Source organism: Nylanderia fulva, unplaced genomic scaffold (assembly GCF_048542155.1).
Source record: "Nylanderia fulva isolate GAGA-0341 unplaced genomic scaffold, ASM4854215v1 Scaffold234, whole genome shotgun sequence".
Taxonomy (NCBI): domain Eukaryota; kingdom Metazoa; phylum Arthropoda; class Insecta; order Hymenoptera; family Formicidae; genus Nylanderia; species Nylanderia fulva.
In genome coordinates, this window is record NW_028190298.1 from 78,367 (window position 1) to 95,906 (window position 17,540).

The 17,540-nt window shown below is 30.7% G+C and overlaps 2 protein-coding genes across 2 annotated transcripts; both read right to left on the reverse strand.

Annotated features, from left to right (window-relative positions):
* Nucleotides 1-3,276: 3,276 nt before the first annotated feature.
* LOC114935068 (uncharacterized) lies at nucleotides 3,277-5,538 on the reverse strand. The gene is made up of 6 exons (XM_029307826.2): nucleotides 5,464-5,538; nucleotides 5,113-5,284; nucleotides 4,595-4,698; nucleotides 4,014-4,490; nucleotides 3,552-3,783; nucleotides 3,277-3,461 (listed from the first exon to the last, which is right to left on the reverse strand). The coding sequence occupies exons 1-6, from the start codon at nucleotides 5,536-5,538 to the stop codon at nucleotides 3,328-3,330; spliced, it is 1,194 nt and encodes a 397-aa protein (XP_029163659.2). The 3' UTR covers nucleotides 3,277-3,327.
* A 105-nt stretch (nucleotides 5,539-5,643) lies between these two features.
* Nucleotides 5,644-6,315, reverse strand: LOC114935062 (uncharacterized). The gene is made up of 2 exons (XM_085483191.1): nucleotides 5,914-6,315; nucleotides 5,644-5,813 (listed from the first exon to the last, which is right to left on the reverse strand). Exons 1-2 carry the CDS (start codon nucleotides 6,158-6,160, stop codon nucleotides 5,644-5,646), a joined length of 417 nt encoding a protein of 138 aa, XP_085339317.1. The 5' UTR covers nucleotides 6,161-6,315.
* Between the last annotated feature and the right edge of the window lie 11,225 nt (nucleotides 6,316-17,540).

Genomic DNA, 17,540 nt, shown 5'->3' on the forward strand with positions numbered 1-17,540 from the left:
CACTGGAAATCTTATAAGATGAATGCTGTACATCGATTAGTAATATTAGTAATATTATGATTACAAGCCGCAATAAATGATTTTGCTAATATATTATTTTGAATAAAAATTTTATAAAAACAAATAAAAATGAAATAAATACATTTTATTCATTTTTTGTTTTTTTTCTATTATTTTTTCTATTATTTGAATAAAAGGCGTATCGTATGTAATAGATAAATAATAATTTATATATATATATATGTATATATTGAAATTAATATATATATATGTATATTGTAAGAAATCGAGATTATTAAAACGAAGAATTTAATTACGGATGACCGTTAAAAGTTTCAACTGTTCTTAGAAAGCGCGGAAAGTACGAAGGTTCGAGAAAGGTGTTTGAAAGTCACTCAACAAAATATTCACTTGAAGACAAAGACTGTTATTTATTACGAAAGACTCCCGTATACAAAATCAACTATCTTTTTCGGTATACTGCTCGAAGGAGAGTCCCGGGCCTTTCCGCTCGCTAGCTTAAATACCCTTTTGACTCTCCCGCGCGCGCCGCTTTAGTTTGCGCCCTATACGCTTATCGCCGAGGGCAGTAGTTATCGGGGACAGCTGTCGTATCGGCGCGTGCGCAATCAGCCGATCGGTGGCGATTGCTTTCAATATATATATATATATATATATATATATATATATATAAATTTCAAAACGTAATTATATATTTATATAAATTATCTATCTATTTAATCTATTACACACGATACATCTTTTATTCAAATAATAGAAAAAATAATTAATAGAAGAAGAAAACAAAGAATGAAGAAAATTTATTAATTTCATTTTTTTTTTGTTTTTATATTTTTTTAATTTTTATTCAAAATAATATATTAGCAAAACCATTTATTGACTTGTAATCATATTATGCTAATCGATGTACAGCATTCATCTTATATGATTTTCATGTATTAACTACCTCATAATACTATTATAAATTAATGTAAAATTTAATTTCCATTACTTTTATATTTTTATATATGATGAGCAAATGTAAAATATTTCTTATCCGTGTGCTTAATATACAGAGTGTCCAATAACTAACGGATCAACAATTACAAATGGATTCTTTGGTCAATTTGGGAACAATTTTTCCTCAGCGAAAATGTCGAAAAAGGTCATCATTTTTTACAACTTTCCAATATTTGTCATTATGTATTTTTATAACTAAGTCTCAAATTAAAATTTTATTATAATAAACTCTACCTGAAATTAACTGAAGAATGTAATTATGTTAGACTTTTAACTCCAAAACGTTTAGTTTTTAAAAAACCCATTTTTTTCAATCGCTTATAACTCGAAAATTATTGACTTCTCAACTTTTTTGCTAAGAAAAAATCGTCTCCAAATTGGCCAGAAAATCCGCCCTTAATCATTGGTCCGTTAGTTACCGGACACTCTGTATATTAAAATATAATTATTATATAAATAATTAAATAAAAATATATATAATAAATAATTTATTATATTCATAAAAAAAATTTATGTAATAATTTTTTTCAGCATCGCAAGGTCGAAGCAATAACATACTAGTCTATAAAAAAATATTTTAAATATTCTTTTTCAATTAATTTTTAAAACAAATTTTTAAAAATATTTTTATATATTCAAATACTTATTATATTATATAAAAATTATTGTGAATTATACTCATTGGAGTAATAATTATTGATTGAAGCTTGTTATGGCACAAACTGAACATCTTGTACATTGTCTGTATAATATTTCACTTATTTATAAAATGTATTTTATAAATAAATGAAATATTATATATATAATATATAAGTTTATATATATATGTATAAATATATATATATATATATATATATATATATATACACAGATATGACGTTATCTTGATTTTTTCCGATTATTGATGTTACATTATATAACTCTCATTTCTTTCTCTCTGCTACATAAATACTTATGACGTGAAAAAACTTACGAGTAACGTATGATGGCTCAATGCAAGAATATTTAATCACGTAAAAAACTTGAGTTCAAATATATCTATATCAATTTTTTTATAATATATTGGAATATAGAAAATCATAGAAATATATTTTTCATATAGGCGATAAACTTAAAAATTTGATATTGAAAATATTTTAATCATTTTACAACTACACACACTATAAATATATAATTGCAAAATAATTCCGTAAATAAATTTCAAGTAATAAATCAATTGCACACATGCACACAGCTGGTATGTAGATCTTTATTAAGTTTATTTTTAAATTTATTTTCTGAATTATTTTACGCTTACCCGTACGGAAAGAAACTATTGAATTGAAAACTATAGAACTATTAGTGCACACTAGATCAATAGTAATTTCGCGCACTATTGAAATTTGCACTAGTAGTGTTACATCCACACTAGTAGTGTTACATCCGCACTAGTAGTGTTATATCCGCACTACTAGTATTACATCTGCACTAGTAGTTTTACATCCGCAGTAGTAGTTTTACATCCGCACTATTACGTACTTGGTAAGGTATGTATTCGGGGAGATTATATATATATATATATATATATATATATATATATTTGTATATATATGTATGTATGTATATATGTATATATATAATCTCCCCGCGATATATATATACATATACGATATACCCTCCATATAATAAGTTTGGAAACATCTCACGTTTTACAGATATAAATAACAGTCGCATGGCAGCGATCTGCGCAGATTTTTGATATGAATATATTGTAAGACGTTCTAAATGGAAATATATCGTCATTTAAACGTCTTACACGATATGTCCATATACCAAAAATCTGCGCCGATATCACTGCCATGCGATTATGCTTTATCTGTCTCTAAATACTCTAAAACTTTAGGTGTTTCCAAACTTATCTGGACGATGTGATGTACTGGTATATATATATACATTATATATATACATTATATATATATACATTATATATATATACATTATTATTATATATAATATATTGCTATATAGAAATAAAGCAACACTGATTATTTATTTTACATTAATTACTAGTTGTATTTTTATTCGCATAATTAAATTCAAATAATAATATCATGTTAATAATTATAAATATTGAAAAATAATATATTTTAGTAGAATAATTTTATAGATAAAGAGAATAATAATAATTTTAATAAATAATTAATACGAATTAATAATAATAATATAATAATAGTAATTTTAAAAATAAAAATAATAGTTCTAATAATAATAATATAATAATTTTAGATTAATCATTCTTTGTTTTTTCTTCGCTTTGACATAGCTGGCTTACTTCTTAATTTCATCTCCTTTATTATTTGGCCCTCTATTTCGAGGAACTGCATTATTGCACTTCTGTTGCACTGCTTTCCGGAATATTTTATCAAAATCTTTTTCTGATGAAAATTTGTTCTTAACGTATGCTGAAAGCACATATATACATGTATTTATCGGTTTTCAAATTGTTACCTATGCGAAATCAATACTTCATCGCACAAATTATGATCACATACTTTTCATAGCTTCAATTTTCACCGTATCGAGTTTCTTTTTAGCGGCTACACCTTTTTCGCAATGAATATTTGCCACAGTTCCTGTAAGCGAGGAAGTAGCCAACTCTTTTTTTGAAAATAACAATGACATCATCTCGCATATCAATTTAGAGGCAGATGTGTGATTGCACAAAGAAAGACGAGTAGCATTCACCACACAAAGTTCTGGTCCTCCCAGGTCGACTGTTTTTTCCTGTGATTTTGTACAAAAAATATGATAAAATAACTTTTAAATAATTATAAAATGTAATGATATTCATATTCATCGCAAAATTGCATCAGATAAAAATTGAAAACCAACCAATTAATATATTTATACTATACACTTAAAAATCAAAATTTCAATCGAAATTCTAAAAATATTAACTTCTATATTAAATAGCGCATTATAAAATAATTAAAATAATTTTTAGGCTTGCGTACTGCGATTGATTGATGCTTATCCGCAGGCTTTATTTTATCTACTGCATTCGATTCGTGTACGTTTTCCAATTCATGTGTGTTGACTACTTTTATATTTTTATTTCTAACGTCTGGATGAGTATCAAAGAAATCTTCCGGTGATGATTCTCGGTTATAATTTTGCGGTAGAATATGTCCGGATGTCGAAGGTTTCGACTCACGTGAGGATGTTGATTCACGAAACTCATCTGTATCCGATCTTTGAGACGATTTTACTCGTATTAACTTATCGCTACTTACAATTGGCTCTAACTCGTTATTTTGCACTATCAATGTTGCAGGCGATACATCGATTTGATTTCGAAATGATTTTAACTTATTGTTTGGTAGATCCAACTTATTGCTGATCCAGATCGGATCAGACTCTAGTGTCATTGCTGGAGGCGGAGTATAATCTTGCTCACGTTCAATAATGCAGTTACTTATTGCTTGTACTTTCTACAAAACAAATAAGCACAATTAGCATATATCGTTTCATATTACAATATATTTACAAATATACGATTTAATGCAAATAAAAGTCAAAATTACATAATATATACCTGTTGCAGTTTATCAATCTGATTATTGAGAAATTCGGTTTTCCATGAAGCACATTGCAAGTCGGCCGTAACATCTTTCATAAATTTATCTATCTTTGGCAAATCTAAAACAATACATAACGGTGTGATTGTATTAAGAATTGTACTAACAAAATTGAAAAACGCTCGAAAAAGTAGCATATAAAGAAATGTATTTGTAAAGAAATGATTAACGTTTGCACTCGTTGTTTAGAAATCTGTCTATTTATTTGGTGAATTGCTGATAAATGCAATAATTCGACAATTATTTAAAAAAAACTATCGAGATAAAAATTAAAGTTTATCTGTAGTAATGCAATTTGAGCTATACTGAGTAGTAAACAAATTGAAATACTCTGAATAATAATAATATAATTATTAATAATAATAATATAATATAATTCTAATTAATTTTCTTTAATCATTTGACTTTATTTCATAACGGAATATTTAATTTGATTTCTGAGGATTATTAAGAGGAAAATATTCAACAAGAATACCTTCGTTGACAGATCGTAATTTGCGCAGTCTTTCATTGTCTCTTCGTAATCTTTTGTTTTCCTCATTTAATACAATGACTGTATCTTTTAATTGTGACTTTGATTGTTTATGAATGAGAGATTTTTCGTTTTCTTCACCAGATTCGTCGTCGCTGATATCTATCGATTTATTCTATAATATGGTATAAATTATATATCAACCTATTTTGTCACGTTTCAAAAGGAAAAGTCTAAAGAACACATTATATACATTCACACACACACACACACACACACACACACACACACACACACACACACACACACACACACACACACACACGCACGCACGCACACAAATTAAAAAAATACCTGTGACGAATATTTCTGCTTTTTGTGTTTGTATTGTTTTAAAAGTTCTTTTCCTTTTTTACATTTAGAATACATTTCTATAAATAAAAAATCGTTATACTCTCTTATTCAATAGTATAAATTTATTTTTATAGCATGCGATTTTTAAAATCATGATTTATATCTATATAATTATGTATGTTATACCTTTTGTTTCGCATCCTTTTTTGTTTCTTTTACTCCTGATTCATCATTACTATCACATTCTGTATGGTTATTTTTACTCGTGAACTGTTTTCTATTACTTCTGTCAAGTTCAGTGATACCATACTTTTCTAAATTGTCTCTGATCTCACACATTTTAATCCATCCTAAAATTTCAATAAAGTGTTATCTCATATCTCTCTTCCTAAGCTCTTATCTAAAATTTTATAAAACTATTTTTATTCAATATTATTGATGCGCGCTTACCTCCATATGCCCGTAATTTTGTTGCAACCACCTCCCATTGACAATTGGCCAATTTTTTTTTCATTGTTGTTGCTACAGGGCCCACATCACAGTCTTTTGGCCATCGAACTTTCACTATCGTCCCGCGTTTAATTACATCATCTAATTCAATGTTTGTGAATTTATTTTCCAGCCATTCTAAATATCCAATAGATATGCTATCTTCTTCATTTGGAAACTCGCACACCATATATCTTTGGTCGTCCATTATCTATACACGAAATAATTAATCATATAATGATAAAATAAATTAATTATGAAATATTGAAATAATTATTTTGTCAAATGTAATATGTATAGGTTAATTGACTTTAATACAACGATTGCATTTATTAAATTATGATAATTCATAACTCAAATATATGTATATGTGAGGAAAGAAACTGAAAAGATATACTCTTGGTGATTATACATTCAAAAAATAACCTGTTCTACACATTTATGTCGTATAAATTACATCGAAGATTTCTTACTTACCTAAAGCAAAATCGATGTAAGCCGAAAACAAATGCCACTGCATCACTTTTTGTCGCGCGCACCGGATTTTTTTCGTGCATGCGCGGCGAACGTAGCTTCAATGAAGTATGTATATATATGTACAATAGAGAAAATGTTAAGAATAAATATTAAATATTAGGAAGAAATTAAGAATTATTTTAAAATAATAAAATTGAAAAACTCTGATATATAATTTCATCAAATTCGAATATAAAAGGGCTCTATTTATTACTAATTTATTAAAGACTCCTTTTATTAGTCTTTTAATTATATTCGCGAATTTGTATTTTATATATCACACGCACAGTCTTTTCGATTTATTATTTTAAAATAATTTTTATTCCTAATATTTAATATTTATTTCTAATATATATTTTCTCTATTGTGCGCAATGCCTTAAAAAAGAATATATGTGTATGTATATATACATAAATAAATAAATAAAAAACGGCAGTCATTATATGGCCGCGCATATATATGCGCGAGAATGACACATGCTTGTTTTTGGTTAGTGCATCAATTTGAATCATCAGCAGAAATATTTTATTACGCGACTAATAATTAATTGGTGTAAAATTCTATAATATCAAAGATAAATGATATAGTATAAAGTGTAGTTCCAGTGTGTTCCGCAGAAAAAGATTCATATAAAAAGACGTTTAAGAGGTATAATTTTTAATATATTATAAATAATATTTATACTAGGCTTAAGAATGATTTTGTTTCATATAAATAATAGCTTTCGTACATCATTTTTGAACTCATCTCCATATGTATATATTCGTGTGTAATTGTACGTAAAAATGGATGAGAATAATATATTGATTAGAAGAGGATGTTATAAACGATATTTACAAGATGACGATGTACCAGTGCCCGAATCAACAATTCGTTCTCGTAGACGACGAGAACAGATGCCATTACAACAGGTCAGTATATTATAAAATGTAAAGGATTTTAAGGAAAGAGAAATTATAAATATATGTATTATTTATAATATATTAAAAAATCCTTTAATTCTTATTTATTTGCAATAGAGTGTATATTTCTTTATTTATTTAGGAACAAGAAATTAATGTTGATGATTCTATGATATCGAGACAACCATTTGTGAGTTCTAATGACAACACACATACCATTGCTGCTGAAGACATTTCGGAAGATAGTGATTCAAATATAAATGGTCCAATATCTGGCAATCCAGAAAATAAGAATGATACAGTGAGTGTAATCATTGAATCAAATTTCAATCTTTCGGATGAGATCTCAGCATGTTCGAGCGAATCTGATGTTGTGATCGCCAATGATGACGCATCGGATTTGGAAGAAGATATAGTTCAAGACTATGATGAATTCTTAGATGAGTCTGCAGAGAATGTAGCATTTGTGCCACCAGAGAACAATGATCAGGTACAGGATTCGAGTAAATTGAGATGAGTTATTTGAATTGAGATAAATTTTTCTGATGTAAATAAAGCTTTGCAGTGAAAAATCTGTCACAAATTGCATCAAAAGATGTCAAGGATAGATATATTCAGACTCTCTAAAAAATTATGTGTGCGCTATAGATCTTAATTACTTACATTTAAGAATAACTTCAAATATAAAAAAATAATAATCGAATCCATATTTAATTTACAGGAACGAGTCCCATTATATGAACAATCGAATATATTCAAGATAGAAAGTGAACTCCTCATATTAAACTTTGCGATACGATACAATCTAACTGATGTTGCTCTTGAGGACCTCATCACTTTGATAAACTGTCACCTACCATACTCAGTATACCACACGAAGTATATATTTATAAAGAAATATGATATTCCAGCATCAATTCGTAAATGCTATTATTGTCCAGAGTGTTATGTAAGATTGAAAACTAGTGCAGATGATAGAGCAAAAGAAAACCTTGTTTGCCAAGAGTGCCAATGTAGATATGATAAACATACGTTGAGAAAAAGTGGTAACTATTTCCTATATTTACCTTTCAAACAGCAGTTGCGCGACTTTGTAAACAGCGACAAATATGCTTTGCTTCAAAAAGAAAACGATAATTATTCTGATATAACTTCTGGACAAGTATACATCTTTAAAAGATTCTGGGATAATTCAATTACATGATATCACGCTGCAGATCAGTTCTGACGGAGTTCAAGTGTTTCATTCATCGTCTGTATCTATGTGGCCTATACAGGTGATGATAAATGAATTGCCGTATAGAGAAAGGAGAAAAAATATGATGTTGTGTGGTTTGTGGTATGGTAAAGAAAAACCTGATATGAATTTGTTTTTATCTTTACTCGTCGAGGAATTGATCTCATTGCATGAAGTAGGCATTACACGTAACGTGCCAGGCGAAGAAGAAATTCATATTAGAGTACACACAATCGCGTCTCCTGTAGATTCTGTCGCGCGACCTTTATTACAAAATATAAAACAATATAATGGAAGTTTTGGTTGCAGCTTTTGCCTGCATGAAGGTATTCACATTGAAGTCGGTAAAGGAATGACAAGAGTATATCCTGGTTACGTAAAGGAACCGCGCACATTGCATCAACATGAAGTAGATTGTGAAATTGCTGTGCAAACTGAAACTACACCTCACGGTGTGAAAGGACCAACAGTTTTAATGCTACTACCGGTCTTTGATATTACATCTTTGTTTACACCTGATTATATGCATTCTGTTTTATTGGGAGTTACAAAAACTTTTACGGATGCTTGGTTTAACTCGTCAAATCACGAAAAAAACTGGTATATAGGAAACAAAGTAGATCTTATTGACGAGAAGCTGTTGCAAATAAAACCACCGTGTGAAATTACTCGTACGCCCAGATCTATTAATGAAAGAAATTTATGGAAGGCATCAGAATGGAAGAACTTCTTGCTCTATTACTCTCTTATTTGTCTACAAAACGTAATGCCTTTACAATATGTAAGACACTGGTTTCTTTTTATCTGTAGCATGCACATATTTCTACAAGAAAAAATCAATGGCGTAGATTTTTCGACGGCTAAAAATGCATTGAAAATGTTCGTGTTTAAAATAGAAAATCTATATGGCTTAGAATATTAGAAGTTTAATGTACATTTGTTATTACATATCCCAAAGTTTGTTAAACAATTTGGGGCTCTATGGACTACATCTACGTTTCCTTATGAACATTATAACGGAGTATTAAGGAAAATGTTTCGAAATTCGCAAGCTGTTCCGGAACAGATATGCAAATTATATATGAGATCAAAGCGCATTGAAAATTCATGTTTGAAAGTATTTTCAAGACCCGATTGTTTCGAAAATGCAAAAATTTTATATTATAAAATGAGTGAAATGTATCATTCAAAAAATTATCTAGAATATGAACCTTATTTTAAAATATTTGGAAAACCGGTTCAAAAAATGTTAACATTAATGGAGCAAACTTGTATAGAAGCTCTTTTACATGAAAATATATTAAACGAGTGTGATTGTTACAAACGTTTCATTTTTCGAAATGTATTGTGCCATGTCGAGAACTATGAAAAACTTCAAAGACGACAAAACAGTACAGTATTGCTACAGAATGGTATGTTTATAATAATAACCGGCATTTTTAATGTTCGTATTGTGCGGACAAATTATGTACGATGCGTTATTATTGGAAAGATTCTTAATCCTATTATTGATATGGAAATTTGTAAATCAAACAATCCAATACTTTCATCGAATCGTTTTTTTCACATTACTCGCATGACTGATTCTCTCATCGCTGTCTTTCCTGACATGTTATATGCCAAATGTGTAAAAATTCCATACAATAATGTAGATAATAAGTATTGCATTGTGCGCCTCGTAAATAATATTGAACGTGATTAATATATATACATATTGATATATATTATAAGATATATATATATATATATATATATGTATATACATATAAAATATATGTAATAATTGCAATTATATATATATATAAATATAAATTAAAAAAGATTATTATTTATATATATAATTTTTTTGTTATTAACCTCTTCTTTTACCTTTAAAACATTTTTTTTGTTACGACGCACTGATTAAAATATGCAATTTAGTGCACATTATTAGTAATACTCTCATTACTAATAAGGTAGGACGAAATGTTCAACTGTATACACTATACAGAATGTGCACTATTAGTTGGTTTAATATTGCAAACTTGTGCACACTATTAGTTCACACTATTCAATGATTGGTATGATAGCAGTGTATACTGTTAAATCTTTGTACTAGTGATATTTCAATAGTACGCACTATTACATTCTAATAATTCACATTGGTAATAATTAATAATTGTGTAGTGGACACTAGTGTTGCAATAATTATTACTAGTGTTGCAATAATTATTGCAGTAGTAATTACTGCTTGTAACTATTGGCGTTTAATAGTTACTATTATCATCCTAATAGTTACTATTAGCATTTCAATAGTTTCTTTCCGTACGGGTATATATAGTGTATGTAGTAAAAATATTTTCAATATATTAAAAAATTTTTAAATCGCCGAAATATATTTTTTTATCATTTTTCTATATTCCAATATATATATATATATATATATATATATATTATAAAAAAATTGATATTAATATATTTGAACTCTAATTTACTGGATGATTTACTGAACATCCTTGCATTGATTATACATTACTCAACGTTCTTTCACGTTACAAGTATTTGGAGCAAATGATACAATAGCATCAATAATCAAAAAGAAATCAAGAATAATCAACATATCTCTTATATAATATATATATATATATATATATATATATATCAGGGTTGGGAAAGTTACTTTGTAAAAGTAACTAGTTACAGTTACAGTTATTTCATTGAAAAAGTAACTAGTTACAGCTACAAGTTACCGATTTTAAAAAATAACTCGTTACAGTTAGAGTTACTCTAAAAGTAACGAGTCGTTACTTTTTAGTTACTTTTTAAAAATAATTATATATTGTTTTAAATATAAGGAGCTTACATTTTATGCACAATTACAGTCAAGTATTTAAAAAAATTCTTGAATGTAATATTGATCGATTTGCTTGCGACTTTGCAAACATCAATGTATGAATGACCTTTATATACAACAGTAAAAATAGTTATAGTAAGTTACTAAATGGTAATCGCAAAGTCGCAAGCAAATCGATCAATTATTACCTTTAAGAATTTTTTTAAATATTTGACTGTGATTGGTCGATCTTAATTATGTGTTATATTATTTTATGTACACAAAATGAAAATTTTAGGTAAAAGATTAAATCATATGAAGATCCATATGCTACTGTTATCAAAATTTAATTTAATAATATAACGGCTACCATACTTAAACAATACTTTTAGCGCATGTTTCCAAAAAAAGTAACTATTAAAATAGTTACTAGTTACTAAAAAAATGTAACTAAGTTACAGTTACAGTTACAGATGAAGAAAAGTAACAAAGTTAAGTTATAGTTACCGAAAAAAAGTAATTGTAGCTGTAACTTCGTTACAAGTAACTCGTTACTTCCCAACCCTGATATATATATACCTTACACCTGGAGGGGGAATTGCTTTGTCTGTCGTGCTAAAAATCTGTGTCCAAGTTGGGTGCGAGAGAGAAAAATAGCTTTTAACCTATGCTCGCAATGCGCAAACGTAGATGACGTCACGGTGACGTCACGCTCACCGCGCCGTTTGAAACTAAAAATGTAATTGGTGCTTTCGCTAATTCGCGTTTGCGCATTGCGAACGAAGGTAACAATCTACCCTTCTCTTTCCTTAAAAACGTGGGTCTCTTTCGCACCCAACTTGGACACAGTTTTGCGCTCCTATTCCCCTTCCATATCTATATGTTCTAAGATATATACGCACATATGTGCATAAGCATATATAAAATTTACAAAAAGTAGGTACTTATTAGCCTTGCTACGCTACTGCCTTCTGCTACGGAAGGCGAGAAAGCATTTTCAGGCCGCATCTCGCGTATACCGGCACGGTAGAGAAACAAGGAGAACACGTGATTATCGGTCCTTGTCTCTCTACGGTGCGTTCGCGTGAGCAATGCAACGATTGTACGATGTACGTGTACAGACATGCACCATTGCATAAAACCCGAGAATTAGTTTCTCGGCGTTGGCAACACTGAAATCGGAGTTTCGCGTTGTCACCGCGCGAGGTCTCCAACATCAATTCGGAGTCTAGCCGGACGACCTGTCGACCCTTAACTTAGAATTAGACGTTTTTATCATTTTTCGTTAGTAATACCGGCATAGGAAATCTTCTAGTTGTAACTAGTCTAGGGACTAGCAACGCGACCAATCCAACATAACTAGCGCATATCTATAAATTACTAGTCGTCGCCATCTCTTACAACCCTAACGATATGAACGATAAATGCAAAATATAATCAATGTGTGCAAACCTATTAATCAATGTGTGAACCCTATAATCAACATGTTTTGAAATTGAGTAATCTTATTTATGAAATAGTTAAAATGATGAATCGTCTGAGAAAATATCTTAAAATCACACAATGGTGAATGAATTATAAAATTAATAAATTCTAATGACCGACTATTTGTCATAAAATATTCCATAAAATCTTTTTTTTTAATTTATAAGATAACGATGCGCCTCAATTGTAATTATATTTATGGAACCTTACTATCTTTATCACTATTATCAATAATTGAAACTACTCGGATTCTTGCAACTTAGTGTCAGAGATGTTATTTTCCTTTTTTCAATATATTCACATAAATAAGAATTCCATGAATATAACAACATTTCACCGTAACTATATAAGAATATACCACGTTGTGAAATCATAACTATATAATTTAGCAGTCATAACTTTATTTCATCATATTAAAATTGCAATAACTAGAATATAGCAGAGAATTATATAGAGAACGATTTCAGAAACGTATAAAGAGTAAGCTAGCAAGCGAACAATAGAACCCCAACGTGCGGCTACCACAGTATAACCATACCCAGTAGCGACAGTGAGCCATTTAAACGTGTCTCAAATCTGAGTGCGCATGTGCGAACTTATACCCTTAGCAACATGGCTGCCATCAGCTGCTGTAAGCGGGTTATTATATGTTGTGTAGTGCTAGAAATCGCGTAATAAGATAATTAGCTCGATAAATCTCGCTTAAAATTTAATTGTTTCCTCTTTACTCATTCGTGATGTCATCTGTGAAGAAAGGTGGATACAATTGCGCTATGAAAAATTGTAAAAATATTTCTAAGCGTAAACCTGGTCTCAGTTTTTTCTTTTTCCCAAAAAATCCAGATAGGTATATAAAACTAATTGTTATTAATAAATTTGTAATTTACAAATATAAATATATATAAATGTTAATTATATATCAAATATTTTCTTCCTAATATTTTGTGTATAAAACGTTTTTCAGAGCAAAATTGTGGTTGGAAAAATGTGACCGTGAAATTAACGTGTCACACATATATCGGACATAACTCGATTACGTGCTTTACAGCTTAATATATTTATATTTGTTTATAATATTTTATTTATATATTATATCTTTATATATTATTTTAATATTTTACTGAGACAGCGTTATCGAATATCTATAGTCATAACACGAATATCAAAATATCGAAGCATGTCGGATTATGCTCAATATGCGTGTAACTTCAAAAAATTGTAACAAAGATTTGCGCTGAAGATGGCCCAAAAGAAGGAGCCAAAACGTTCGCTTTTTTATTTTGTTTGTATGAATTATATTAGTATAGAATAAAGGTACGCGTTTTATTAATCTTACGCTTGCTCGTATTCAATTATTCCTATCCCGGTGTGTACATACATTTGAATCGTAGCGCCCGTTACCCTTAGCAATATGGCGGCATACCACGTGACGTTGCCGAGTTGAGACATACTACATCAAAGGTGCCGACGCTCACTGTCGCTACTGGGTATGGTTATACTGTGCGGCTACCGTTTGAACTTTCTTTGTCGCCCGGACCGTCCCCGATCTTGATACGATAAGCAACCCCGCGCCTTTCGGGATGCTAACACCTGCACGTCATGAACCTCGAGAATCAACAAATCATAGACTTTTACGACTTATTCTCTCTTAGATTTTCTCGTCGCCTATCACCTTATATAATCACGATAAATCCTCTTGACCATATTTGGTCAAAAAAAGAGCTCACTCGTTGCCTTCTCAGGATCCCTAAACCACCCCCTCTTTTATAAGAGAATTTATTATGATATCTTCTTAGAAAAGCGTTTTCGTGAGAATCCTCGCATCCGAAAATTCGCACACGACACCAAGATTTTTCGGTTTCGAGGGGTATATAAACCCTAGAAAATCTGGCTGGACGACATTTTATCATAGAAAAGTTACAGTGTACACTTTAAATTGTCGCTAGCCAAGAAGTGCAGCAACAATTTCGTACCATCCTAAAAGGATCATAACGCGAATCTCGGAATATATAACTTTGTCAACACTTAATCGCTGTAACCCCGAGTAAATTTGTAACTTGGTATATTGTTCAAGTCACGGGTTAGCCGTCGAACTCGCTGACTTCTTAATTCTTAATCGCGCACAATTTGTAACCGGGTTAAAGACGAATAAAGAACTTCAGAGCATCGTACAATCTAGTGTTTGATTTCGCCATAAGCACCCCACGACCGAGGTCCTTGCGAGGAAGCGAAGCTGGCCAGGCACACCACAGGTCTACGAAGAGTTCGTCGTCTTAAAGGTAGGAGTCTGTTAATCACACAGATCATCCAACACTCCAGCATACATAAAAATTCGGACGAGTTTCGAAGGTCGCGCAGATTTCCTTTAATCATTATCCAATCTTCTTCTAATCGCCCTATACATCAATATTAGATATTAGATTCTAACTTAAAGACAGATCTCCTGTTATTATCCTAATCATTTTCTTCATTTCCATTCTCGTATTTCTATCACCTCGAACTCTGAATATTGCACCAAAAGCCATTCTCCCACCAACTCCCTTAACCTCCGAGAAACCTATTGTCTATATCGCGCGCATTGCCTCCCTAATATAGATTGTTTCTTCAACCTCCGAGAAACCTATTGTCTATATCGCGCGCATTGCCACCCTGATATAGATCGTTTCCTCGCAACCTCCGAGAAACTATTGTCTATATCGCGCGCATTGCCGCCCTGATATAGATCGTTTCCTCAACCTCCGAGAAACCTATTGTCTATGTCGCGCGCATTGCCGCCCTGACATAGATCGTTTTCCTCAATCTTCTCCTTCCTAATAAAATGATACCAAGAGATCTATAATTTAACAAATATTATTTTGATATTTTTTATAGTTAATTGGACTCGGTTCAATTAACGCGATCTCCCTCAGTATATCCTCCTCTTTAGTATCCTTATATTAAATGATAACTATTTTCTTACTATTCTATAACGTATCCTAAATGAAAACATCAAACCGGAAAATCGCACGTCGGAATAAAAGAAATCACAGAGCTGGAAAAAAGGCTCGTACTAGCCGCGCTGAATCTACTCTACTTTGGCTCAGGCGACGGTCACCAGATAATAAACCTTGTGTCAAATCGTGTGAAAAAGTTACCTTTTCTCCGGAAACTATAAAAAGATTGAAGACTTTATCTATTCAACTAAATCTTGACAATAAGCCCGTAGCGAACAAAGGAACTCCCCCTCATATTGAGACCGATAATAAACCTTGTGTCAAATCGTGTGAAAAAGTTACCTTTTCTCCGGAAACTATAAAAAGATTGAAGACTTTATCTATTCAACTAAATCTTGACAATAAGCCCGTAGCGAACAAAGGAACTCCCCCTCATATTGAGACCGAAACCTCGATCAACCAATCTCTTAATTCCCTTGAATTCACGACTCCTGAACTACCAAGTTCAATCGATTCCTTAATAGAAGAAGCACTTAATTATTTTGATCTCAGAACTAACTTCCCAGAGTTATCACCAATCTCAGACATAGAAATTCCCTCTAACTCCGGAATAGAATCCTTGCCATACGAACCATCTAATATATTTAGTTCAGAAACCGATTCTTCAGAGCAGTTACTAATCACGGAATTACACGAATTAGTATCACAAATAGAAAGAAATAATTTACCGGGACAATTTTATCCTACGGACGAAGTACAAACAATAAAAGATCAATTCTCAGAACAGTTACTAATTGCAGAACTGTGTGATTTAGTATCACAAATAGAAGAGAATACTTCTCAGAAACAAACTCATCGTAAGGACTTGATACAATCATTAAAAGATCAGTGTCCAGACAATTTATTTGAAATCGATCAATATGCTAATTATCTAGATATTTAACTATTCTCCTAATGTCTACCTAAATACAATTGACGGGATTCAGCGGTAAATTAACAAATATATTAATACGACATTGATGCTATCTCTATCAGTACATTTTTCTTATTAATATCTCCCTGACAATATCCCCTTATTAAATTAGATACTTCACTTCCATTCTATGCCTCATAAGAACGCGAAAACAGAAGACCAAAGATCGAAAGAAACGTAATCATAGAGCAGGTAAAAAGGCTCGTGCTAACCGCGCCGCATCTACTTTACGTTGGCTCCAGCGACAAGCCCTTGACAAAACCCTCTTTACGGACGAAAGAACCTTCCCTGATACAAAGATCGAACCCTCAATTGAAGAGCTACCTAATTATTTTGTTATTAACGACGACATTTTCGAATTATCATTATTCACAGAACTGTGCAATTTAGTATCGGAAATAGAGGAGGAAATCTCCCAGGATCTAATAATATTCTTAGAAGAACAGTGTCCGGATATCTCATTTAAAATCGATCAATATGCTAGTTATTTAAATTTTTGAATCATTTCTCAAATGTCATCAGAATTTACTATTGAAGAAAATCGGAAATTAATTAACGAAGAAATTCATACAATAATAAGTATAATTATCGCCCGTCGCCTTCTAAAACAGACGTTTTAGAGGGAAACATCGATTTAGACCAATTTCTCGTCTGTTTAGATAACATTCCAGATCCATTGCACACGATAAACGCGAGACTTCGCGTAATTTAAATAATTGTTTAATAATAG

Excerpts from the sequence above, each read along its gene's own strand:
- LOC114935068 (XM_029307826.2), bottom strand. The coding sequence starts at position 5,538 with ATGTATTCTAAATGTAAAAAAGGAAAAGAACTTTTAAAACAATACAAA. Across the intron at positions 5,285-5,463 it reads AGCAGAAATATTCGTCACAG|AATAAATCGATAGATATCAG; the intron begins GTATTTTTTTAA and ends ACCATATTATAG. Across the intron at positions 4,491-4,594 it reads AGATTGATAAACTGCAACAG|AAAGTACAAGCAATAAGTAA; the intron begins GTATATATTATG and ends TTTGTTTTGTAG.
- LOC114935062 (XM_085483191.1), bottom strand. The coding sequence starts at position 6,160 with ATGGACGACCAAAGATATATGGTGTGCGAGTTTCCAAATGAAGAAGAT. Across the intron at positions 5,814-5,913 it reads AAAATTACGGGCATATGGAG|GATGGATTAAAATGTGTGAG; the intron begins GTAAGCGCGCAT and ends TTGAAATTTTAG.